General features: G+C 35.8%; 2 protein-coding genes across 8 annotated transcripts in view; both read left to right on the forward strand.

Annotated features, from left to right (window-relative positions):
- Positions 1-1771: 1771 nt before the first annotated feature.
- On the forward strand, positions 1772-26594 carry LOC120133890 (transcription factor BHLH089-like). Of its 6 annotated transcripts, none has more exons than XM_039150389.1 (11): positions 1780-2037; positions 2087-2347; positions 2579-2658; positions 2692-2788; positions 2923-2988; positions 3246-3314; positions 3413-3484; positions 3941-4096; positions 8089-8095; positions 19608-19618; positions 26584-26594. In XM_039150389.1, the coding sequence occupies exons 2-8, from the start codon at positions 2114-2116 to the stop codon at positions 4061-4063; spliced, it is 741 nt and encodes a 246-aa protein (XP_039006320.1). In that variant the 5' UTR covers positions 1780-2037; positions 2087-2113; the 3' UTR covers positions 4064-4096; positions 8089-8095; positions 19608-19618; positions 26584-26594. The 6 variants fall into 6 exon arrangements, with proteins under 6 accessions (XP_039006319.1, XP_039006315.1, XP_039006316.1 ...); XM_039150390.1 differs by having other exon boundaries at positions 1784-2037; positions 2588-2658; XM_039150388.1 differs by having other exon boundaries at positions 1772-2038; positions 2133-2347; positions 2579-2788.
- The window catches only part of LOC120133889 (phospholipid-transporting ATPase 3-like), a 47155-nt gene continuing 24902 nt past the window's right edge, over positions 5068-27320 (forward strand). Inside the window, exons 1-19 of one of the 2 annotated variants that reach the window (XM_039150382.1) lie at positions 5068-5455; positions 14349-14414; positions 15399-15460; positions 16205-16286; positions 16502-16612; positions 16905-16982; positions 17118-17214; positions 17436-17542; positions 17667-17732; positions 18047-18168; positions 18280-18364; positions 18444-18521; positions 18612-18728; positions 18834-18983; positions 19088-19192; positions 19626-19768; positions 20170-20271; positions 20354-20417; positions 20532-20744. In XM_039150382.1, coding sequence (XP_039006313.1) covers positions 5279-5455; positions 14349-14414; positions 15399-15460; positions 16205-16286; positions 16502-16612; positions 16905-16982; positions 17118-17214; positions 17436-17542; positions 17667-17732; positions 18047-18168; positions 18280-18364; positions 18444-18521; positions 18612-18728; positions 18834-18983; positions 19088-19192; positions 19626-19768; positions 20170-20271; positions 20354-20417; positions 20532-20744 — 2025 coding nt within the window. In that variant the 5' untranslated portion in view covers positions 5068-5278. Of the gene's footprint in view, positions 5456-14347; positions 14415-15398; positions 15461-16204; positions 16287-16501; positions 16613-16904; positions 16983-17117; positions 17215-17435; positions 17543-17666; positions 17733-18046; positions 18169-18279; positions 18365-18443; positions 18522-18611; positions 18729-18833; positions 18984-19087; positions 19193-19625; positions 19769-20169; positions 20272-20353; positions 20418-20531; positions 20745-27320 lie in introns of those variants that run through there. The other variant, XM_039150383.1, reaches the window with a different exon arrangement.

Consider the following 27320-nt stretch of genomic DNA (forward strand, 5'->3'; position numbering starts at 1 on the left):
CAGTAACGAGGGCAACAGTGATTTACTGCAACAGGCCAGCCCTGAAAGGGAGAGCTCGAAAACAAAGCAGCAATTGAGGCTGCTGTCTGTGTTTGCATATGTTTGGCAATGGACAGGAACCGATATCCATAAAGACAGCAACAAAGGGGTAGTTGCGTATCATCAGACGACGGAATCAAATTCTTGCTAATTTAAGCACAGGGAACCCAGTTGCTTTTGAAGTGAGCCTAACTAGATTTAACATCAAAATGACGATAAGTCGGGCACAAGCTATTATCTTACTTGTTTTTCTTAGTTGGATTCATAGTACATCCTCTTTCCCACCCTTATCGTTGTGGGTAACGTGTGATTACTAATTTTGGGTTGGGATTACATGTGATTTTTGGTGTGACACTTCTGATTCAATTTTAATGGCTGGTGAATTTTTTTATCTAATGATTAAAATATTTATGATTATATTTTGAATTGTTTGGTGTGACTATAAGATATTATCTATTCAGGATTTTCCTAACCTATTAACAACGTATACATACACTGTAAATACAATTATTAAAATATAAAATTTATACGAAAAATAACATTATTTTTTACTATTGATACCAGTTGATGGTTCATTTTTCTATAAAATCATATACTAAATGATTATATAAAAATATAAAACAATGAAATATAAGAATACGGAATGAGGTATCCATATTGTTACTATTAGCTGAATTAATCTGTTCTTCCTTATTATATTTCATGAGAGTTGATGTTTTTTTTTATTTGTTTTATAATTTTGTTTTTGGTCGTCTAACTGATTATCTAATAAAATTATATATAGCATTACTTTTTCAAAACAAATGAAGTCACATGTGACTTTTATAAATATAAGTTGAATTTTATTTAGCATTACTTTTTCAAAATTTTAAATTAATCGTTATTCAATAAAATCGATGACGTGATATGACATAATTAAAAAATGTACGAATCAAGTAGTAATTTTTATAAAAGAATTATTGTTATTCTTTTATGACTCGAGTTTGAATACCATAGAAGCTAGAAGTGTGAGTGTTTAATGTCGAGAGATTGAGAATTATTTTTGAATATATATTATTTTGTACTTACAAAATAATAATTTAAAAATCCTTGATATTTAAAAATCTTATCAGTTTAATATTTATTTTAATATAAAATAATTCAATAATTTAATAAATTTAACAATTTAATAAAATTACGATACACCTCATCATCTCATTTAAAAGAAAAACTAAAAATGCAAAATGAGACCAACAACAATCAATTTAATATTTTGAAATAACATGCGACTTTTATAAATATCAGTTGAATTGCAATTTGTGTTACTTATTATTTAGAAGTGTGATAGTTAATACTATTTTCATTCAGATTTTTATCGAAATTATATACATTTAAAAATTTACAAATTGTTTTTAAAAAATTACATGATTATAAATTTTTAAAACTATTTTTATATTATTAATATATAATTTAAAAATTATATATATTTCAAATTTATTTAAGGTTTTTAAAAATTTTAAGTTTATTTCTCACAAGTATTAAAAATATATCAAAATAAAATAATTGTGAGAACCATCCTTTATCCTTTTGCTATTTCATGAATCAGATTCTCACCACTATATTTTGTAAGACTAATTGAACCGTTGATATAAAGCGAAGCCATTGATCCGACGGTAGAGAACTGAGGTGGAGTTGCACGTGAGAAAGAGAAGTGGTTTATGAAGAAGCTAGAGGAAAAAGAATCGGTGGACCCCATCCGACAAATCCTCACTGGAACTGATAGTTCGCCTCGCAACTCCCAAGGTCTCCCTCTCTCATAAAACCAGAAAGAAGAAAAAGGAAACAACGACATTGAGAAGAAACCAGAAAGCAAGAGGGTTCAGTCGAAGGAGAGCAGAACACAAAATTGTGAAACCAACAATCTCCACTGTCCAAGGAGAGCATCACTCTCACACTGTCAAAAACAAAAAATAAAAGCTCACCATTTCTCGCTTTCTGTTTCCCTTCATTATAAGAAAAAGTAAGCCCAGAAATTTGAGGTTGTTAACAATTATTGGCTTTTTTTAATGTGAAGTTTGAGCTTGGGTTTTGTTTAATGGTGATGGATCCACTAGCTATGATGAGCGATGGGAGGTACAATCTAGCGGAGATCTGGCAGTACCCAGTTAGTGAATCAGGGATAAGGATGGGTAAGTTTGGATCCGGGTCGGGTCAGATCGTCGACCCGAACCAGGAGGTTTCTGGTAATGGTCCAGTTAGCTTGGAACAACAGCTCAGAGGAGGTGGTGGTGTGAGGAGAAGGCGTGATGAGGAAGACGAGGCAGCTAAGGTTTGTTGTTTCCACTCGTAATGGCAATGGACTTGGTTTTCTCTTTAATCAATTGGATTTTTGTGATCTGAATTGTATTTATTTTGATTCAGATTTAGCTTGTTTTCTGTAGTTCTTTTAAGTTCGAATGTTGGGTTCTTGCTGGTATTTTGGGATTGCTCTTACTTATTTCTGGTGACTGATTATTATAGGGAAAGTTTGTTGATTTCATATGATAAACTTTGTTAATAATTTGGGCAGAATGATTGTGATGGGAAGAGACTTAAAGCATCAGTAGGTACAGATGAGCGTCAAGATTCTAAAGCCGATGCAGAACCCAGTTCAGGCAAACCGGTGGAAGAAAAAGCACAACCGCCACCACCGGAGCCACCTAAACAAGACTACATCCACGTGCGAACTAGAAGGGGTCAAGCTACCGATAGTCACAGTCTAGCAGAACGGGTAATTTTGCTGCAGGATATGCCTAAAAATCAGTCTCATACAATGTTTACAATCATTGTTTAGCTTTGGCGTTTGGTCGAAATTCATAGAATCTAAATATGTTTCTTTGATCTGAATCATTTTATTGGGGGCAGGCAAGGAGAGAAAAGATCAGCGAACGAATGAAAATTCTTCAGGATCTGGTCCCTGGCTGCAATAAGGTATACCATGGAATTCGTAAGCGGTTTATTGTCTGCGAACGGTTTGCAATTTTGTTCAATATTGATGTATAAGAAAAACAAGTGCTTGGTGTCCTGTGAACCTGTCCTTGCTTATCAGCGAATTGATTACTTATCTAGTGCTATGGCCAGTGACTTTCTATTGCCTGCGATACCAACACCGTGTTGAGATTTTTATTTAGCTTTCCCGTAACATGACATATTTTAAGCCCCTTGCTGAGTTATTTTTTTGGACTCAGGTTATTGGCAAAGCGCTTGTCCTTGATGAGATAATTAATTACATTCAATCACTGCAACATCAAGTCGAGGTGTGGATCCTTCTGCTCATGTATCACTGTATTTATTTTGCAATTTTCCTCTGTTGCTTATCTCAAACTCGTGTTCTGGAAATTTTCTGCTGTTGCAGTTCTTGTCAGTGAAGCTTGAAGCAGTCAATTCAAGAATGAACACTGCCGTCGAAGTATTTTCACCTAAAGATGTAAGTACTTATTGTGTCTGTCCTTGAACCCTTTTGTTTAAATTAATTTGAGACCCAAATTTTGATCACATTCCTTTTTAGTGCTAGCATAGGCGTATGCTTCCTAGGTGCTCGTAGTTGAATCAAACTTGTGCCATGTTCATCTAAGATTCACGTCTGTTTGGGGGATAGCCTTCTGTTGTAGTTGGTATCCCAAAAAAAGAATAGAACACACCTTTCCTGAAATTCTTAATGGATTGCACAATTTCCTTCTTAAGGATTGACACTACGACTTGTGTCCGTGTTCCTGTTTGTTTGTAAAATAACTGTTCATCGAATCCTGTGTTGTTCATTTACATCCTTACTATGAATCTACCTCCTAATTAATCTTTCTTTGATGTAGTTATCTTAGGTATTCACCAAACTCATTGTAGAGAATCCAACCTTTCATAACTATCTATTTTTTTGGTGTTTCAGTATGGCCATCAAACTTTTGATACTTCTGGAATGGCATATGGTTCACAAGCAACGAGAGAATACAGTCGTGACACATCACCCGAGTGGTTGCATATGGGTGGCGCTTTCGAAAGAACAACGTAATATAGATAACCCCTTGTCAATACACAATAAGAGAGACTCAATATTTTCCGTGCTCGAAACGGGGCATGGAGACGCTATTGCTGTCAAAAAGAATGCTAAAGGTTATTGCCTTAAAACATCATACTTGTGTTTTGGACAATGTATTGTTTTACTATGTTACATGTTTAGGCTTAACGCCACGCCTTCTCTGTACTGATATACCTGAACAAAACAGAATCTCCTGGGATTGATTATTGTTGTTGTACAAGAAAGTTTACTAGTTCGGGATCACCGAAGCTTAAATGTGGAGTCAAACTTTTTCATAATATTGAGTTTGTTAAAACATACTAAATAAAATTAGCTGACCTTATTTCCATATGTAATGGGGTAAGGAGAGGTAGGGTAGTAGGCTGTTCCCAACGTCAGGTTGAGAGCAGTTTTCGTGAAAGACTTCCGTTATGAATTGTTCGAATTGCTTTCAGTGAGATTCGATCCCACGATTACAAGATTAAAAGTCTTGTACTCTACCAATTAAGTTAGATGAGCAATTCTTGTTAAAACATACTAAACAAATGCTAATTTGTCGGACGAGATAGCCTTTTGCCAATTACAAGATCAGATAGTCCACGATATATTGACCAAACGTCGTCGTTCTAACGCCTCCATTTTCAAGGAAATGTCCTCGTTGGAGCTTGAACGCAGTTTCCCGATTTACCTTTTCCCCTACCACGTCATCTCTCACGCGCCTGATTAATTATGAAATCCAGCTAACCCGCTTTTTTTTATTGTCCGCAAAGAGAAACAACCACGCGCCGAAACGAATAAGCAAAAATATCACGCGGTTCGGGTCTAGTCTTGTTCAAAGAATCCAACTTCAAGGGGAACAAAATATTGTTTAAGCAAACAAAAGAGGGTAAAGAACATACTACAGTAAATACAAAGTCAAAAAACCTGAAGGGCGAAGCAATTTTTTTTTTTAAAAAAAAACTAAATTGGATGAAGAAGAGGCCTCTCTCTCTCTGTTTCATCGTTGCAAAGGAGGCCTCTCTCTCTCTCTCTGTGTTTCATCGTCGCAAAGGAGACCTCTTGCCTTCAATCGAGCTCCATCGATTCGAGGAGCAGCTGTCACAGCCATAGAAAAAAGCAATCAAGATTCCACTTCTGAATCTACGTGTGCCGATTTGTTTTGATTTCTTTTTTACTTTTTGTTTGGATATCTGAAAGAAGAGAAGGAAGATGAGTAGATGGGAAAACATTAGGTCATCGATGAGATCGCAACAAGGTCGTAGTGAGAGCTTTGGCCAACATGCGCCGTCTCGAACTGTCACGCTGGGTCGGGTTCAACCTCAGGCGCCCGCCTACCGCACCATCTACTGCAATGACCGCGACGCCAATTTCGCCCGTCGATACAGGGTATTTATATAGTTTATACTTAATTTGTGGTTTTTTTAGTATTTTCAGTGTACGATTCCTTTTTGGACTTTTGATCTCCTGGAAAATACGAGCTGTTGTGAATTTGAATCTATTAAAATGTTTAGTAAATTAATGTTACCACCAGTCGGAGCATGATTTAGACTTCTAGTTATTTTTATTAATTTTTCTATTTTCTTGGCTTAATTAAATTTTACTAATTGCTTGTTTTTCTCGCTTTTTTTTAAAAAATGTTAATTTGATCGGATCCTTTAGAATCAGATATGTTGCTGCTACTATTAGATTGGTAACATTAGAACTTAAAGTGGGCAATGCTAAAGTGAGGGAAATGTAAATCTGTGAGAAGAAGAATCTTACTATACTGAAGTCCACACTTTAACTAAACTGAAGAACATTACCTAAATGATTTTATTATGTGGCTGTCACATTTTAGTTAATCTTAAATGTCTGATTTGGAGCTTAATATCTTCATCCTTTTTATAAAGAGAAAATCGCCTCAGTGACCAAAAAAAAGTTATAATATACGATTTTAACCAACTTTTTTTGGATTTGCCAAAATGACCAACAAAATCGCAACGCGAAATAAAAATCGCAACGCGATCCCCAGAATCGCAAATCAGTTTCCAAAATCGCAACGCGATTCTTGAAAATCGCAATGCGATAGTACAAATTCGCATTGCGATTTTCCAAAATCGCAACGCGAATATGAAAATCGCAACGCGAACACATAAATCGCAACGCGTATCCGTAAATCGCAACGTGTATCCGTATATCGCAACGCGTATCCGTAAATCGCAATGCGTATCCGTATATCGCAACGCGTATCCGTAAATCGCAACGATAATCCGTAAATCGCAACGAGAATCTGTAAATCGCAACGATAATCCGTAAATCGCAACGAGAATCTGTAAATCGCAACGATAATCCGTAAATCGCAACGAGAATCTGTAAATCACAACACTGAAATTTTGGGTATATAACACTGAAATCATAAACTAAATCCCTAAATCGCAACTCATTCCATCTCCATCTATCACTCTCTCCGGCGACATCCGTTCCTATATCCAACGACATCCTTCCCAATCCGGCAACAGGTTTTAGTTTCGCAGCTCGTCTGTTTAGTAAATTAATTTACAACCATGAAATCATCTAATGTTGATCATGTTTGGATAGATTTGTGTTTTGGAGGGTCATGGGATAATGTTCATGGTGTTTTACAATATATGCCTTTACCCATGAATCTTCAACTAAAATTGTCTTTACAAAAGTTAACTTATGAAACTCTAATGCTACGTGTTTCAAATAAATTGAATTTAGAGCCCCTAAGTGGATTTAGGCTATCTTATCAGAGAAATAGTAAAGTTTATTTGTTAACCGACAATGAAGATGTTGAACGATTCATTGCTTACATTAGTGTTTCACAAGATGATGTTACATTGTATGTTGTTGAACCTAGAAGTAGTATTGTTGGGTCAGTAGCGGGTAGTAATCAACTAAGTTTTTCTCAAAACCCACAACCTTTCTCTAATCCAAATCCCAATCAACTTTCAGCACCAAATTCCGGTTTTCGTATTGACCAGTTAGACGATGATGAGCCAACAGAAAAAATTGTGAGTACTAGTCAGTATTCGAAATTTGGTCTTGGTCAATATCCGGACTTTGATATTGGTCAATACACGGATTTTGATGATGTTTCAGAAGAAGAAACAGACCCTGCGTGTAATGATTTTGATATTGGTCAATACCCGAATTTTGATGATGAAACAGCCGTTGCCGAAGAATGTATTGTTGATGATAATGAGGAGGAAGTTACGACTGTGAATGAACATGTTGAACATCCATTCTGTAATTCATATAATCCTGAAGAAGAAAAAGAAGAAGAAAAATCCCCGAAGAAAAGAAAATGCCACGGGCGTATAACTGGAATATGCCAGAATTACTTCAGATACCGGAAGAAGAGTTGGTAAAGAAAGCAGTTGATTGTTACACAAAAGTTATTCGTATCAAGAAAGATGATTGTTTTGATACAAAGGAAGACTTGAAGATAGCTTTGTATACGAAATGTGTGGAAGATGGCTATCAACTAAAAGTTAACAAATCAAGCAAAGATCGTTTCGAAACAAGGTGTATGATTGACAAAAACTGTATGTGGCGAATGATTGCAAAGAGAATAAAAGATTGCGAAATGTTTCAAGTTAGGACTTTTATTGATAAACATACATGTTCAAGAACCCAAGTTTTTCCTCACCATAGACAGGCAAACAAAAAGGTGTTGGGTGGTTTTCTGGCTGAGTTAATGTTTTTGAATGGCAGGGTATATCGGGGACATGAAATTATGACTGACATGAATGCTCGGTTCAAGATTAGTATATCATATTCTCAAGCTTGGAGAGCCAAATGTTATGCCTTGGAATTGTTGAGGGGGTCGCCAGAAGCATCGTTTGCCCAACTGCCGGCTTATTGTCACAATTTAAAGCTGAAAAATCCTGGGTCGGTAACTCATATCAAAACAGATAGAGATGGACGCTTTGAGTTGCTGTTTATCGCCATTGGTGCTACGGTTAGTAAATCAATATAATTTTGTTGACTCATTTTTGTTAGTTACATGCATTTCACATTTAAATGATTATATTTCTTGTGTATATTATTTTGTAGATTCGTTCGTTTATTACTTGCATGCGCCCAGTTATTATAGTTGACGGAGCACATTTGAAAGGTCGATACCTTGGAGTAAACTTATTAGCAGTAGCCATGGATGCTAACAATGGGATATTGCCAATAGCTTACGGGGTTGGCAAATCTGAAACCTCTGATTCATGGACATGGTTTATGGGGCATCTTAGGGATTGCATAGGTCCTATTAGCAATCTGACAATCATATCCGATAGGGCAAACTCAATTGACAACGCTGTTAGAAGGTGTTTCCCAGATGCTTTTCATGGACTTTGTGGTGTTCATTTGTATAGAAATCTAAAATCAAGGTCTGCTGGTATAAAAAAACACAAATGGACATACTGGAAGGCTGTAAAAGCTTATCGGGGAGTGGATTTCAATAAGCATATAAATTGTTTAAGACGTGTTTTGCCTCAGTGTGCTCAAACACTAGAAGATGTCGGGTTTGAAAGATGGTCAAGAGTACATCAACTTGGAGCAAGATATGGTTTCATGACGTCTAATAGTGCAGAATCAATCAACGCTCTAAGTCGTCATTCCTGGAAATTACCCATTACTATGTTAATGGAGTTTTTCGAGTCTCTATTCAACAGTGGTACTACAAGAAAAGAAACCATGCAGGTATTATTTCTTTGAATTCGTAACTTATCATATTTATATATTTTACTAAGTATTGTTTATTTAAATTTACAGGAACATTGGAACATCGTGTTACACCATGGACTGAAAAAAAGATAACGAAACGTGTTGTGAAGTCAACGTCATGGAGAGTTGAACCATGTTCAAACACTTTGTTTCAAGTACTGGATAATAACTTAAATGGGCTAGTCGATCTAAATGCAAAGACGTGTAGTTGTATGAAATGGCAAACATCTGGTTATCCGTGTGGCCATGTTATAAAAGTTGCTTTTCATTTAAACCAAGATGATTCAAGCGCATACGCTATGGATTGCTACACTACAGAAGTTTATCGACAGACTTATGCCGAGATTGTCTACCCTATTCCACATCCTTCTGAGTGGGACATACCAGATGACTTACAAACAGTTTTGCCACCAGCCATAGACAGAAGGCTACCTGGCCGACCAAAAAGTCACGATCGTATACCGTCTAAGGGTGAAGAGAAGAAGAGATCGACATGTAGTCGGTGCAAGGAAAGTGGTCATACAAGGTTGACATGTGGATCACCAGTGCCATCAAAATCATCTTTTCCTCTACCAAAATATGGATCATCATCAAAATCACAATTGGCTTCACCTTTTGGGACTGTTAACTTAGGTGATTTTTAAATGCAAACGTTGTATTATGTGGATTTTATGTGTGAACTTTTAACATTTTCAGTTGAATTAATGACTCAGGCCAACCATTTTGACTTAACCAACTCTTGTTATTCAGTTATTATCACTATTAGGCATGCATTTGACTATCGCAACACGGAAATTACAATCGCAACGAGAGAATCGCAATGCGAAATGAAAATCCCAACATGAAAATCGCAATGCGGAAATGAAAATCGCAATGCGAAATGAAAATCGCAATGCGAAATGAAAATCGCAACGAGAGAATCGCAATGCGAAATGAAAATCGCAATGCGAAATGAAAATCGCAATGCGGAAATGAAAATCGCAATGCGAAATGAAAATCGCAATGCGAAATGAAAATCGCAACGAGAGAATCGCAATGCGAAATGAAAATCGCAACGAGAGAATCGCAATGCGAAATTAAAATCGCATTGCGATTCTCCCGTTGCGATTTTCATTTCCGCATTGCGATTTTCATTTCGCATTGCGATTCTCTCGTTGCGATTTTCATTTCGCATTGCGATTTTTATTTCGCATTGCGATAGTCAATTTTGCCTTCAACATAATGCAGATTGAAATCAACAAAATCAACCATTACATTTCAATCAATTAAACAAGCACAAATAAGAATTATATTCGCATCAATTACACAAATCAACTTTTACAAATCATCTTTTACAAATCAATTAAACAATCAAAAAATAAGCAATAATTCTTATTTCCGATCATCTACTATTGAATCAACTTTTACAAATCAATTAAACAATCAAAAACAATCAATTAAACTATTGAATCAACTTTTGCAGCCATACATCATTTTCACGCAGTTCACTTCTGAGATTAACCTGCAGAAACCAAACATTTGCTCAAACAACACTTTCTACACATCTAAAACCTACAAACAGCAAATTATTGAATTCTAGGTACTTAACCAAACATTTTCAAACCAAAAGTATATAAACTTACCAATTGTTTATGGACATTTTTATAACGCGGATGCAGGTAGGCAGCGTCTCGTATATATCGATTTAGCCATATAATGCCGAAACCACAAGCCTACTGCAGCTCTATCTCTATCGGTGGGAAGTAGATACTTGATGCTTCCCGTCGTCAAACGCTCCAACGCCAAGCATACGAGAGGACCACAATCTCCTCTGGCTCCGCTCGTTTGTTGTGGCGCGGTCTCGTCTCTAATAACTGTAATATTGAGCTTCTTTGGCTTCTTGTTTCCAGAACGAGTCCAATAATTGATCGCATCCAAGAATTTAGCCAAATGAGAGCTCCATCCCTTAATAACATCTCTTAAATCAGCCAATGATATGTAATTTATCATGCTGTCATACACTATTGTCTTAAGGGATGGGAGCTGAAGCTCGACGAGAATCCAATGTTTACGTTCCAAAACAGGGATAAACACCTGCAATCATAAGTAATAATTCATTCATTTGCGCACTTATTTCATAAAACCTTTAAACTCAATCTAAAATAAATACTAACCTTATCGACCTCCCACCATGCAGGATAAAGTTTAGCTTGTCCATTGCCCAAATCAAATGATTCATCTCGTGCATTCTTCAAGTGAACGGCGTGAAAAGACGTCGGCATAATTGTATATCGTATATTTTTATTTTTCTTAAGTTTTCTTATTATTAGAAGACGTGTCACCCACGCATCGATATGCTGTTTTACAAAAAAAGACATATATTAGTGACTTACATAAATTTAAAAAAAAAATTAATCAAATTGAAATATAAGAAAAATATAAGACTTACCCCCCATCGAAATAGCCATTGTCTTCGACCCCTAATAATACGCCCCACCAAGACCGATCAAGCAACAAATAGATATCATCGGTGAGCTTGCATATGTCAGTGAAACACCCCTGGCTCTGCTCATGTAGATAAAAATCAACAGCGGTCTTAGCCCAAAGGGTGTTATCCAGAATTGTGTCCGGTAGTTGATCCCTCTCCTCTTCAGATACCGGTATGGTACTGGCCGGTAACTCATACGAGAGCCAACTTGAATCCATCATGTCCGGCACGTCAGAGGGTTTCTCAAGAAGCCTACATATGACGCCATGTGAATCGGGCTCTTGAATGGTGGGAGGGACCTCTTCAATGATGACAGTGGCCTCTTGAACGGTGGGAGGGGACTCTCAAGGAATGATAGGGGGGCCTCTTCAACGATAGGAGTGGACTCTTGAGGGATGACAGGCGAGTCGGGCTTCTTCTTGCGGTGTCTTCGCACTATTGGGGTGTACGGAGACTTAATAGCACGTGCACGCTGTCTGATGCGTGAACTCCGTCGTGCAAGCATAACCCGACGTAAAGCATCCACTCTATCGGGCCGCTAAATAATTAAATACAAAAATCAGTAAATAAACAGACATGATATTTAAACAGTGAAAACAAAGACAAATATGTTTCAAACTTGCATTGTATTCACCCAAGTCATTATTCTATCATAGTTCACAAAATGCATCAGATAACAAAGAAAAATATGTTTCAAACTAATACCCTGAAGTTAGTATTTGTCTTTGTTTTGTCTTTTGGTTGAAGTAATGCAATCCATTCAAGTTTCAATTTGCAGAAGAAGAAATAGTTTACTTTCGCAACACGAAACTTAAAATCGCAACGCGAAACCAAAATCGCAACGCGAAATGAAAATCGCAACGACAGAATCGCAATGCGAAATGAAAATCGCAACGAAAGAATCGCAACGCGAAATGAAAATCGCAACGCGAAATGAAAATCGCAATGCGATTTTGGTTTCGCGTTGCGATTCTCTCGTTGCGATTTTCATTTCGCGTTGCGATTCTCTCGTTGCGATTTTCATTTCTCTCGTTGCGACAGTCATTCTCTCGTTGCGATTTTCATTTATCTCGTTGCGACTCTTCTGCAAATTGAAACTTGAATGGATTGCATTACTTCAACCAAAAGACAGAACAAAGACAAAGACAAATACTAACTTGAAAATCGCAACGAGAGAATAGCAACGCGAAATGAAAATCGCAACGACAGAATCGTAACGCGAAATGAAATCTAAGTGAAATGGTTAATCTATTATTGAAATGACCAGTAAACTTATCATCAGTTTCAATATGAAAAACCTACAATAATGCAAACATTTCAAAATAAAAATAATTAAAAAAACTAACCCTCGGAGGTTGATTTTCCATTTCTGAATATTGTGAGGGATTTCTGACCGTGAATGGTTGTGAGGGATTTCGCCGGAGATGGGGACGGAAATCTTCGGAGATGGGGACGGATTTCTTCGCCGTAGAGAGTGAGAGATGGAGATGGGACTGAGTTGTGATTTTAGGTTTTAGGTTATGAGTTGCGATTACGGGATTTTGTCTTAATATTGGTTTTTGTAATTTGAAAATAAAATACGCGTAGCGATTATAATGGCGCTTTAAATATCGCGTTGCGATTTACGGATACGCGTTGCGATTTTATGTATTATCGTTGCGATTTACGGATACGCGTTGCGATATACGGATACACGTTGCGATTTACGGATACGCGTTGCGATTTATGTGTTCGCGTTGCGATTTTCATATTCGCGTTGCGATTTTGAAAAATCGCAATGCGAATTTGTACTATCGCATTGCGATTTTCAAGAATCGCGTTGCGATTTTGGAAACTGATTTGCGATTCTGGGGATCGCGTTGCGATTTTTATTTCGCGTTGCGATTTTGTTGGTCATTTTGGCAAATCCAAAAAAAGTTGGTTAAAATCGTATATTATAACTTTTTTTTGGTCACTGAGGCGATTTTCTCTTTTATAAATATATTAGGAGAGTTGCTATTTTGTAGAAATCTTAGGAAGTGAAGTACAGGCTCAGAGCCAAACTCTGTAAGATTTGGAGAATGTAGTGATCTTTCGGATAAGAAAACTTTAGACTAAAGTTCTTCAATTATAGTTAAAACTTGATGGAATTGAATCTCACTTAACCTTCTCTATTTTCTGGTTATGTTTGCATGTCTCACATGACGTGTACGTAATTTTATTTAACATCTTTTTCAAGGCCAAAACCTAATCCTGCACTATGAAGATAAAAATCTATGTATATTGAACAAGAAGAAATCTATTCTGAAATATGCATTTGTTGCTTGATGCCACAGAACTATAATCACTGTCCTATTGGGGTTGAGCTTTATTTGGTTTAAACCTATTTAACCAATCAAACCGATCAAATTTGGTTAAGCTGCTCTGGTTTAGTTGGTTTTGAAAATGGTTTATTTGATTAGTTCCATTGGTTATCTGTTTTTAAATTTGTTAACCAAATAGACTGAACTAACCCACCTTTTTTTTATTTTTAAATTTATAATATAAAATAAATACATTTATATATATTTTTTAGTTATATATGATATCATTTATTTATTATATTAAATATTAATATGATAAACAAAAATTTAAATATAATAATATTCAATTAAACAACCGAACTAACCGACTTATGTCAGTTTTGGTTTTTTCAGTTAAACAAGTTAATTCCGTTGGTTTGGTCAGCTTTATAAGTTACTTCAGGTTAATGAGATTCTAGATATTGATATGCCCATGACTGATCTTTTGCAATATCTCTGCTTTCAAGTTTCAAGTGTGGGTTAATGTCCTGTGCCTGTATGGAGCAGTGGGCAAGCTATAAATATTTGGAAAGTTCAACTAATTATATGAATGAGTAGAATATAAAAGCTTATTTATCATTGATAAGATGCTTATTTCATATGCTTACATGTACACATTATGTTATGTATAAGTGGATTTGTGGCTGAATTTGCATCATTTGTGTAAGATTTTTTCCCATAAGTTTTGTTTGTATTCATACGTTGTTGCTTGCATCTGATTCTGATAAGTTGGATGTGATTCTCATTAACGTGGTATCTATTGTTTTAGGGGAATTCCATATCAACTACCAAGTACAACTTTTTTACCTTTCTACCAAAGGGGCTTTACGAACAGGTAAGTTTATTGGAGTTCTATAGCAGTGAAATGGGTAGGGTTGTCTGATGTGAATTTATTATGAACACCTTTTAGGGTAGTGCTACTTATGGTTTTAATAATAACCCTGACCATGACTATGTTGTAAGTACGATGAGTGGAATCAAGATCAACTGTTAAATACCTCAAAAACAGGATAAAAACTTCAAAAAACGATTTTCAATAAAATGATTTTCTTCAATTGTTATTAAATTAATGATTAAATGGGTGATTATTTATGGTCTTCATGTGATATATTGGTTTTTGAGAAAGCTAATTGAATATAACTTGTATGAATTTACTCCATGGATATGGTTACGTTTATTCTTCTCCATATCAGAACAGGCATGGTTAGGAAACACAGTGGAGGTATTGTATCTATTCTTAGCTAAATCATAGTTTTTTGCAAAGAAGAGAGTTTTACACCTTTTCTTTAAGAATTGTAAATTAAAATATTTTTCTTACCACCTTCCATGTTCCATCAAAGATTCACGTTTTCCATTTCAAATTCTATAACCTACATTCATTTCTAGCTGGGAGGTGTGTATGATCTTCATTTATAACTCCAGAAAATTTTAATCGTTGCTTTTAGTGTATTGATTTATTTTTCCTCTTAGGAGTTAAACAACTTAAAGTGGCTAAATTTATTTTGATTTCATGCTTGACGAGTCGTACTAGATTCTTAAGGAATACAATTAGAACGGTTAAATTTGTTACCAGATTGTTTAGAAGGACAACCATTACCATGTTCAATTCCAAGAAGTACCCCATGTATTGGTTGATACTTTAAAACTACCATGCTGACCATTATTGTAATAAGTTACTACCTCACTGTACCAACCATTGGTTTTTGGGTTTGGAATATGAGTTAGAAATCTAACTTAATTCATTCATGTGGATTTGGTTAGAGTTGGGAGCTCCTATATTCTGGCTACTTCCTGACGAAGTTCTGTTTTACTCTGACAGTTCAGGCGGGTTGCTAACTTGTACTTTTTAATGGTATCTATTCTATCAGCAACTCCATATAGGTAATTTTTTCCTACCATATAGTTGATTTTTGTTGCCTTTGGTGATTACAAAGCATTTTTTGGGGTGCTGGAATTATCACATTAATTTGTTCAACTTTCCCACTACCTGACTTCACCTGAAGTAAGGTTTGTGGTGTAGGGCTTGATTGAATTCCTCCTTGAACATGATGGTTTATTTTTTGTCTCGGATCTAATAATCTTCATCTTTGAGTGATATACTTTAAATTTTCATTGGTCTAATTTACTCCATTTTTTTAAATAGATGTTGGAACCGAGAGTCTTATCCAGACAGAAACGGACATGACTATCAATATTGTCATTTTATTTTTAATGTCCTGCTTGTCTCATGTTTCCATTCCTTAAAAGTTATAACATTCCAATGGAACTTCTGGTATTGCTTCCAGTTTTACAAAAGAGTTAATATGTTTCCTCATTCACATTGTTTCTATGAAGTTCTATAATACTTTTTTATTAAAAAGATAGTTTTCACTAGGAGCCCAATCAGCTGCTTTTAGTAAAAATTGTAAATCAATCTTTCAGATATTATTATGCATTCTCCATACTATTCTTCTACCTTTTCCTTGTTCTCACTAGTTGCATTTACTTGACGTCTATTCTCCAGCATGTAAAGCATCTCCTTTTTGACCCCTTCCTCTTTCTTCTGCTATGATTTTTTTTCTTGGTAATAATGACTTGTAAGTCTGATTCTGTTATGTAATTAACATTCCCTCTTGGTCAATGCAGCCCTGTGCATCCTGTAACAAATGTGGTTCCTCTAAGTCTGGTGCTTTTAGTTTCTCTTATTAAAGAGGCATTTGAGGACTGGGTGAGTGCTACATTTCATATTAGTCATACCTTTTCCCCTTTGGCTTGGCCTGATCTCGACTTCATTTTATTCATTTATTTTTGGTTTGGTAGGTTTGTGGTGGTGCCCAGGGCTTAAGGCTCTGGAAGGGTCAGCTTGAGCTTTGACTTTTATATTTTGGATTTAATGCTGAATTCTTATTACTCTTTTATTCTTCTTGTTATTGTCTACAACAGAAACGTTTCCAGAATGATATGGCAATAAATAACTCTCCTGTAGATGTGTTGCAAGATCAAAGGTGGGAGTCTATTCCATGGAAAAAGTTGCAGGTTGGAGATATTGTCAAGGCGAGTTTCTTGATACTCTTTGTTGATTACTTTTATGGCCAGTCCTATTGAGATTGAGTACTGTTACTGAAGGAGAGTTCTTCGACGTTTATTATGTTTAACATTGTAGATGATTGTGTTTATTTTTTATGACACTCTGACTTCCCCCTTCCCCCTTTCTTTCTGGTGGAAAATTTGTTTTTGTTGATATTGTAATATTATTACGATTGAGGTTCGTTAAGTTGAATGACGGGAATATTACTTGCATAAATATACAAGAATACAGTGTGAAATCTTCTTGCCCTTGTTGCAGGTTAAGCAGGATGGATTTTTTCCTGCAGATATGCTTTTACTTGCTAGTACAAATGCTGATGGTGTTTGCTACATTGAGGTAATAACCTGTTCGGGATCCTATTAGGAGTATTTTCTCTACCTTTTGTTCTATTTATGAAAAGTGAGTACCCTTATGTTATTTATCGTTGAGTGCCTTACTTCAAAAATACAATTTCTGGCCTTCTAATTTCAGACTGCAAATTTGGATGGGGAAACAAATCTAAAAATCCGGAAGGCGCTAGAAAGAAATTGGGATTACATCACTCCTGAAAAGGCTTGTGAATTTAAAGGTTAAGCCTTTTCATTATTTCAGAATTCAAATTCTGCATTATTAACCATAAAAAACTAAATGTTTGTCAAGTGATTTCCTTGATTCTGTGTCTTAACACTGTCACAGCCTCACAGGTCTTCGATGCTATTTGCTTTTGTAATACTATTACCAACTGACTAAAATATTTAATAAAGTTAAGTTTGCTCTTATATATACCAGTACTCTTTTGTTAATTTGCAGGCGAAGTGCAGTGTGAGCAACCAAACAACTCTTTGTACACTTTCACCGGCAATCTTGTAATAGACAATCAAACATTGCCTCTTTCTCCAAATCAGATTTTACTGAGGGTATATTCTGATTTTCGTCCTTCCATCATCAGCTCTTTATACACTTCCTCTGGCAATCTTGTATTTGATGTTCTTTCTCCACTGATGAACTTAACTGGCTGAGGTATTGACAATTTGATTTCAGGGTTGCAGTCTGAAAAACACTGAGTTCATAGTTGGGGTTGTTATTTTTACTGGTCATGAAACAAAGGTTCGCTATCTAAGTTTTATACTGTCTCTTATATGCACTATGATGAAGCAAGTTGTGTATTGGATTTTTTTTTTTTGCATTAGCAGAAATGTATAAATATGAACATTTACATACAAAAAAACTTTTCTGTTGTATTCAAATAATTTCAGCCTTTGACACTTGCATTTGTATTATCATTTGCGACTGACTGACCATAGAAGTTTATGTTTATGTTTATCCTAATGCAGACAAATGTGTTATTTTTCTTCTCTTTATATTCTTGTTCTGTTCTGCTAAGTTGATGTCCTTTGTGGGAATTTGGGATGAGTTTGCAGGTTATGATGAATTCGATGAATGTTCCTTCAAAAAGAAGTACATTAGAGAGGAAACTTGACAAACTTATACTGACTCTCTTTGGTACTCTTTTTACTATGTGTCTGATTGGAGCAATAGGCAGGTGCGTGAAATAGCCAGTCTGCACTTATAATACATGTCATTAAATGTTCTGGTATTTCTTCAAATTGTTCTGTGAATTTATTGATAATGATGTTCTCTTGAAATTTTGCAGCGGTGTATTCATTAACAGAAAGTACTTCTTCTTAGGTCTTGGTAGAAGTGTGGAAGATCAATTCAACCCTAACAAAAGATTTCTGGTAATATATGTTTGATGGTTATGGGTCTCTCTTTCACAGACATGAAACTTTAACTCAATCCTCTTTGCCGGTTTTACAGGTTGTTCTTTTGACCATGTTGACCCTACTCACTTTATACTCGACAATTATCCCTATATCTCTATATGTTTCTATTGAGGTTTTCCTTCCTCTTTTCCTTGTATTATTTGATTTCTTGCTTTAACAATGCACAAAAATAATCTTAGTGGATTTCATATGCAATTAATAGATGGTCAAGTTTATTCAGTCCACTCAATTTATCAACAAGGATTTAAATATGTATCATGCTGAAACCGACACCCCTGCTTTGGCTAGGACATCTAATTTGAATGAGGAACTTGGACAGGTAAGCACATGCAATTTTTACCGGGTTGAATTAGATGCAGCAAATCCCCCCCCCCCTTTCCCTCCTGTCTAGTTCTAAATCATTTTAAATTGTTGGTATGATTAGGTAGAATACATTTTCTCTGATAAAACTGGAACTTTGACAAGAAATTTAATGGAGTTCTTCAAGTGCACGATTGGAGGTGAAATCTATGGAACAGGTATGACCGAAATTGAGAGGGGTGTCGCAGAACGAAAAGGCATAAAGGTCCAAGAGGTATTATCTTTTATATCTCTTGATGAAGAAATGAATATTTTTTTCTTAGGTAAATTAGCTATGTTGCAATGGACTGATATTCTTGTTCTCATAACATCTTATAGGTGCAGACATCAACCAATCCCGTGCGGGAAAAGGGTTTCAATTTTGATGATGTGAGGCTCATGCGAGGTGCTTGGAGAAATGAGCCTAATCCTGATGCTTGCAAGGTATTTTTACTATATTCTTTCTACTATTAATGTGAAACATTTATGATGGTGCATATAGTTGTATTTTTATATGGCCTTTGGCAATAGAACTATAGAAGCAATAGATGGTGCCATTTTTAATATTTATGATGGTATATAGTGGTATTTATGATGGTATATAGATGGTATATTAGTGTTCTAGTTTATCACTAACTCTAGCCTATTCTGTAGATAAGGATAAAGTTAACTTAGCTAGGACTCTTGTACATCATTTGTATAAAACATTGCTGTACCTATTTGATAAAAATATAACGGTGAATAAAGTTTATGTTCTTCACCAGTAAACCTATTTTCTACACTTAGTATTATTTAGGAGTGCATAAAACTGAGACTGATGTGGTAGTCTAATATGTTAACTACAAAATTTCAAGACAGTTTTGCTTCTTCGTTGCAGGAATTTTTTAGATGTCTTGCCATATGTCACACTGTGCTTCCTGAAGGTGACGAGTCACCTGAGAAAATCAAATATCAAGCTGCATCCCCAGATGAGGCTGCTTTGGTTTTGGCTGCAAAACATTTTGGCTTCTTCTTTTACAGGTTAGGGCTTAGGGGTGCCCTATGTCACATTCAGAAGTGTATTTTTTTAATGAGTATTCTTAGAAGCAGTTTTAATTTATACATGCATTGCATTTTATCTTTATTTGAATTTTTTGACTGCCGGAGGTCTTCCACGGAAGCTGCTCTCAACCATGCGTTGGGAGCAGCCTACTACCCTACCTCCCCCTTACCCCATTGCATATGGGAATAGGGTTTTGTTGTTGTTGTCTTAGAAACAGTTTAATTTAATTCAAGTTTATTCTGTTTTGGCTGCAAAGCATTTTGGCTGCTTCTCTGAATTTTTTTGAACCAATTTACTTTTCATTATTATTGCGTTAGTTGGGGAGGTTACTGTTGCCACATAGCTTTGCAGCCTGATTTGAGGCTTTTTTTTCCTGCAGGCGTACACCTACAATGATATATGTTCGTGAATCTCATGTGGAGAGGATGGGTAAAATCCAAGATGTTTCTTATGAGATTTTAAATGTTCTTGAGTTCAATAGGTTTGAATGCATCTTTCACTGTCTTTTTGTTTGAGTTCTTTCTGGTTGGCGCTGTCTACTAATTTGTTTTTTCATTAAATAGTACTAGGAAGCGCCAATCTGTTGTTTGTCGTTATCCAGATGGAAGGCTGGTACTATACTGTAAGGTAACGTATGTTCGGAACTTCTTAAATAGGATGAGTAACAAAAATGTTTTCTTTTCCTGGACAAAGAGGAAAAAAATGGGAAATGACGCTGGGTTAGAACCATGCTTTTCACAGGGAGCTGATACTGTTATTTATGAGAGATTGGTGGGTGGAAGTGATGACTTAAAGAAAGTGACTAGAGAACACTTGGAGCAATTTGGCTCTGCTGGATTACGGACCCTTTGCCTGGCCTATAAAGATCTAGCTCCAGACATTTATGAGAACTGGAATGAGAAATTCATCCAAGCCAAGTCATCTCTACGAGATCGTGAAAAGAAGTTGGATGAGGTATGTTTATCTCTGTGTTTAACATTTTTTCCTTAAAGAAATGTTTATTATTTTTCTTTGGTAAGTAATGACTTTTTATCTTTTCTTCATTAAAGGATGAATTTTGATTCTTTTATTAGTTTTTATTTATTTATTTTTTAAATTTAAAGACCAATGCTGTAATAATGATCTTGTTTATTGAAATTTTGATGGTAATCTGTTATGTTATTCTCTACTAGGTAGGCTTTGCTGTTAATGTCAACTTATCTTTTGGATGATACACTATTTAAATGGTAGGAACAACTTGTTGGATAGCCTGATCTTGATCTTAATTTGGTCAAACTAATATGATTATACACCCAAGGGAAGGGACTAAGATCAAGCTGATTGACTTGTGTGGTATTTGGATCCTTTTATGAAGAAGTAATGGAGGTTCGTTTGCTTTTGATAGGAGGTTTTCTCAAGAATGGTGCAGAGTTAGTCTGATAAGGTTGGAGTAGGTGGAGCATTTGGATTTGAACTTTAAACGGCTTTCTGAGAATGAAGCTGCTCTTCTTGAAAGAAACTTCTCGGAGGAAGAGATTTAGGAGGCAATTGCGTCTTCGGACAGTAATAAGGCATCGGGATCGGATGGATTGAACATGGGGTTTTTTAAGAAATTTTGGTCAGTTTTGAAGGATGACATTCTGAAGTTTTTCAAGGGTTTCTATGACGGGAAAAAGTTAGGGAGAGGTGTGAATCATTCCTTTATCACACTTATTCCGAAGAAGCCGAATCCAGTTCGTATTGATGAGTATAGACCCATTAGTTTGGTTGGTGGTTTGTACAAAATTTTATCCTATCAAGAAGGTTGAGGATGTGTGTAGATGTGTTGATTGGCCCTTCACAGTTTGCTTTCATCCTAGGGAGACAGATATGCGACTGTTCATTCTTGGCTAATGAAGGTATTGATTATTGGAGGAGGAAAGTAATTGTTTTCAAAGTGGATTTTAGGAAAGCATCTGATACTGTGGATTGAGATATCTTGATCAAAATAATGAAGTTTATGGGGTTTGGAGAAAGATGGCGGTCTTGGATAGTAGAGTGCTTAACTTCTACTTCAATTTCAATTCTTGTGAATGGTTCTCCAACAGACAATTTCAACATTTCTCGGGGACTACGCCAAGGATGTTCCTTATCTCCACTTTTAATCTTGTAGGAGAATTTCTAAACCTTTTGCTTTCTAAAGCAGTCCACTTGGGGTTGTTTGATGGTTTTCAGATAGGCCGAGATAATTCATCTTTTACGCTTTCTCACTTACAATTCGCTGATTATCTGATAATTTTCTTCAGAGCCTCAGAAGGTCAATTGAAGAATATTAAGAGGGTTTTGGTTGTCTTTGAATTGTGTACAGGTTTGAAGCCAAATCTATTGAAAAGCAAGATTTTTGGGATAAATATAGAAGATCAAATAGTTGAAGATTGGGCAAGATTTTTGAATTGTGCATTCGTGGTGAATTTTCGACAGATTATCTGGGGCTTCCTTTGGGCACAATGCGGAATTCTGTATCTATGTGGGAACCGATAGTGAATAAATTTTATCAGAAGCTTGCAGGGTGGAAAATAGGGTCGTTATCGCTTGCGGGAAGAGCTGTTCTTGTAAAATCAGTCCTGGATACACTCCCAAATTTTTACATGTCTTTTTTTAAAATGCCTGTGGGTATTCGAAAGAAGTTGGAATCTATAATGGCCAATTTTTTGTGGGGGACCATAGTACAGAAGAAAAGGATCCACTGGGTTAATTGGTCACTAGTATGCAAAAAGAAAGAATTTGGGGGTTTGGGTATCTCAAATTTAAAACTACGGAATGGGACACTATTGGGAAAATGGGTTTCCAAGTTTGGGACAGAGAAGGATTATTGGTGGAAAAAGATTTTATGTTGCAAATATAATGTTGATAGGAAATCAATTGTTTTGAACAAGGAATTGCCTTCCAATGCTTCTTGGATTTGGAAAGGGGTCATCAATAATTATTGGTCGAATGACACCGTCGGATTATGCTTTCGTAATCACCATATTTTACAGGTGGGAAAGGAAGATTCAATTAGATTTTGGCATGATAGTTGGTTAGGCAACATCCCTCTGAAGACCAAATTTTCCAGGATGTTTTCTTTGTCAGTTAAAAAGGATGGGTTCATTGCAGAATTTAAAAATGTTAGCAATGGGAGGTGGAGTTGGGACATTCACTTGAGGAGAAATTTGATGGATAGTGAAATTGATCAATGGATTGAACTGATGTCGTTGTTGGATTCATTTCAGCTTGGATAGACTAAAGACTGTCTCATTTGGAAAGGAAATGGTGAGGGTGTGTTTTCGGTTAAGTCATGTAGTAGCCTAATTTCCAGCTTGTCCGAACCAGATTTGTCATGGTCAAAGATTGTTTGGAGTGGGTTATTACCTCCCAAAGTTGAGGTTTTTCTTTCGCAGGTGGTACATCAGAAGCTGGTTGTTAAGACTAATTTATTGAGTAGGGGTGTCCAAGGAATTCAAGATTCTCTATGCACGTTTTGTGGTTTGGAGCAGGAGTCGGTTAATCATTTGCTCTTTTTGTGTCAAACTGTGTGGGAAATTTGGATGCGCATCCTTCGAATGTGGAATTTATTTTCTGTTTTTCCAGATAATCCTAAAGGTTTTCTGCTATCATGGTTTGAGTTAAATCCAAATTCTGATATTTGGAAACTTATTCCGGGTGTTGTTTTGTGGACTGTTTGGAATTGCAGGAATCATATTGTGTTGAGAATGGTAGACTGGATAAGGCTAATCTTTTCTTCTTGGTTAAGTATAGGGTGGCTTCTTGGTTCTTGGCTAAATTCAACGATCTCAATATCCAAGTTGACTGTCTGGTGGGTGATTTAACCTTGGCAGATTATAACCGTGCCCCTCCAAAATTGATAATGAATAAGCCAAAGTGGTGTCCACCACCTACGGGTTTCTTTAAAATGAATGTGGATGGGGCTGTAAATTTTGATTAGAGGTTTAGTGGTATTGGGGGTGTACTCCGGGATGCTGAAAATAATAGGTTGAGTTCTTTCTCAAGAGCGACTGGTCCAGGCCCCCCGATCCTAGCAGAGATTCTTGCGATCCTAGAAGGCTTAAACTTGTTTATTAATTCAGAGTGGAGGGATAAGGGGAGGCTGATTTTGGAGAGTGATTCATCTACTGCTTTAAAGTGGATAAATAACTTGCAGACTTGTCCGGTTCACTATGCTGATTTGGTTAGAGCTATTAAGGAGACTATGTTGCAATTCAATGTTATAACTACCCTTGTTAAGAGATGTACTAATGATGAAGTTGATGGCTTAGCAAAATCTGGTATAGGATAGTGTTAGGAGTCGTCTTTGTTTCGGTTATTTAGGAGTCATGATTTGGGTGTTTGTACGGGAACCTATGTACTCTATCTATTCTGTTTCTGGTTGTAATCCTAATTTCTGGTAATAAAATTTAGGCACTCTTTTCCTCCTTCCTATGACTATTGAGTTTTTCAGAACTTGATGGTTATGAAGGGTTTTTTTAATGAGGCCACATTCTTTTCCAAAAAAAATAAGGTTGGAGTAGGTGAATCTATGGGTAGAATATTTTCTTCTTTTAGTGAGAGGGGAATGACATTTTGAATCTAGATAGATGTACAATCAAGAAACTTAGATTTATGAGATATTTGGAAAGTTCTCAGTGATTGTTGATTACCAATTGATCAGTTCATCTAATTCCCATTTAAAAAATTGGTACACCTTTATGACCGAAGTTAAGTGATATGTAAATGTAACTATTGTCAATATTAACAATTTAATTTGCGAAGTCAAAAATTTCCCTCAAAATTATATTTATTTTTATTATAATTTATGTACTTTCAAACTAGTATTCCTTTGCCAAGTCCATAACTAAATTAGTGTTTTCTTTGAATTCTTTTTACTGATATATGTAATTTATATTTTTGTTTTCTTTTAAACATATTTTTAATAGAATTTTTTTTTTCTAGTTCAAATGTTTTCACATATTATTAATTTATTCATATTAAATGTATCTTTTAATTGAATAATTTAATTATACTTCTTTATAAAGTAAATAAAAATTCCTAGTATTTTACAAATTATAATATGTAAACATATTGAAAATTTTAGTTAGTGTAATTGTAGAATCAGAGTAATTCTCTGTATTTACTTCATATTTTCAATAGGACTTAAGTAAGGAAAGATACTAATCCTAGGAGATATGATCCCTTAAAATAAGGGATTGTAGAAAACTATTTACAGAATCCCTTAACTGAAGGAATGATAACAACTCATATATCTCTATAATTCCTACACTCCCCCTGAAGCTGGAGAATATACATTGTATAATCCCAACTTGAATAGGAATTTATTGAAAACAGGCTTTGGCAAAGCCTTAGTAAGAATGTCTGCAATTTGTCCTTCTGAAGGAATGTATGAAAGTGTGGTTGTCTTTTTGTTAACTTGATCAACAATAAAATGCCTTTCAATCTCAACATGCTTTGTCCGATCATGTTGAAATGGGTTCTTGGCAATCTGAATAGCAAATTGATTATCACACAAAACTTCAAAGTGATCCTCTTGATTAGTGCCAAGTTCTTTCAATAGTTTAAGTAGCCAAATTCCTTCGCATATTCCCAATACGAGTGCTCTAAATTCAGCTTCAACACTACTTCTTGAAACGACAGATTGTTTCTTACATCTCCAAGTTGTAAGGTTACCCCAAACAAAAGTGCAGTAGCCACTAGTGGATCTCCTTTCAGTAAGATCTTCGGCCCAACTAGAGTATAAAAATCTTAACAGTTCATTCTTGTGTCTTCTTAAACATTAAGCCGTGTCCTGGAGTTTTCTTCAAGTACTTGAGAATTCTATTTGCTGCTGCCATATGCTCTTCAGTAGGATTAGTTATGTGTTGACTTATCACATTTACGGGAAAGACTATATCTGGCCTTGTCAAGGATAGGTAAATTAGTTTCCCTACTAATCTTTGAAATTTCTCTCTGTCTACTAAGGACCCATCTTCTTTGCTAAATCTCAAGTTTGCCTCCATTGGTGTATCAGTTGGCTTACAACCAAGAAAACCAGTTTCTTTGAGTAAATCAAGTACATATTTTCTTTGGTTGATCACAAGTCCTTTTGACCTTGTCACCTCCATTCCTAGGAAATACCTTAGCTTTCCCAAGTCCTTGGTTTTGAATTCCTTATTTAACAACTTCTTCAAATTGCACATCTCTTCTTCATCATCTCCTGTAAGAATTATGTCGTCCATGTACACAATAAGGATAGCTTTATTATTTTTAGAAGTTATCTTGATGAAAAGAGTATGATCGGCGAGGGGCTGCTTGTAGCCGTTTTTCAGAATGACTTTAGTGAACCTCTCGAACCAAGCTCTGGGTGATTGTTTTAACCCGTATAGAGACTTGTTGAGCTTGCAAACCTTGTTGCTACCTTTAACAGACTTTAAGCCAGATGACAATTTCATATAGACTTCTTCTTCTAGCTTGCCATTAAGAAAAGCGTTTTTTACATTAAGTTGGTGTAATTGCCAATCGTAATTTACAACCAAACTTAGGAGTACTCGAACAATATTCAGCTTCGTCACAGGTGCAAAAGTTTCTGTGAAATCTATCCCATATGTTTGTGTAAAGCCTTTGGCCACTAGTTTTGCTTTGTATCGTTGGATACTACCATTGGAGTTATACTTTACAGTAAGGATCCATTTACAACCAACAACCTTTTTTCCTCGAGGAAGGTCTGTAACAGTCCAAGTAGCATTTTTATCTAGTGCACAAATTTCCTCTTCAACAACCTTTCTCCATTTAGAATCCTTTAGAGCTTCAGCTATGCTTGTGGGAACCTGTTCTTTATCCAAGGTTGCTGTAGATGCTTGAAAAGAAGGCATCAATGAATTATAACCAGCAAATTTTTCAATAAGATACTTGGTGCACTGTCTAACCCCGTTTCTAATAACAATAAGGAAGTCATCTAGAGTAGGGAAAGTGGACTTATTGATTTCTTCTTCTATTTCGACAGCTGGACCCAAATTCAATTTTCTGCAAGAATCAGATTGCAAAACGGCCTCAGGAATATGTTTTATTTTCCTTGTATAGACACGAAGTTGTTTGATTTTTGTTGTTTGTAGAAGATTTTGAATGGGAGTATGTGTATTTTCAGGAAGGGTGTTTAAAGTAGGTCTGGGTGAAGTAGTGATAGGTACTACAGATGAATCAATGAGAGTAGTTACAGGTGACAAATTTGTAGGTAAAGACAAAATTGGTGGCAATTCTGAAGGTTGAGAATGAAGAGTAGGAGGAGATACCTGATGTTGTTGAAAATCCTTCCATGTCTCCCCCTGAATTTCAGCCTGAGTGAAATAGGGATCCTGCTCATAATATATTATATCCATAGTGGTAAAAATCATTTAGAAGGAGGATGATAACATTTATAACCCTTCTTAAGTGGAGAATACCCACCGGTACACTTTAACAATTTAGGACCTAACTTGGATTTATTAGGAGCAATGTTTTGGATAAAAACAGTACAACCAAATATTTTAAGTGGTAGAATGGAGG

This window comes from Hibiscus syriacus, unplaced genomic scaffold (genome assembly GCF_006381635.1).
Source record: "Hibiscus syriacus cultivar Baekdansim isolate YM2019G1 unplaced genomic scaffold, ASM638163v2 tig00110597_pilon, whole genome shotgun sequence".
NCBI classification, from domain to species: domain Eukaryota; kingdom Viridiplantae; phylum Streptophyta; class Magnoliopsida; order Malvales; family Malvaceae; genus Hibiscus; species Hibiscus syriacus.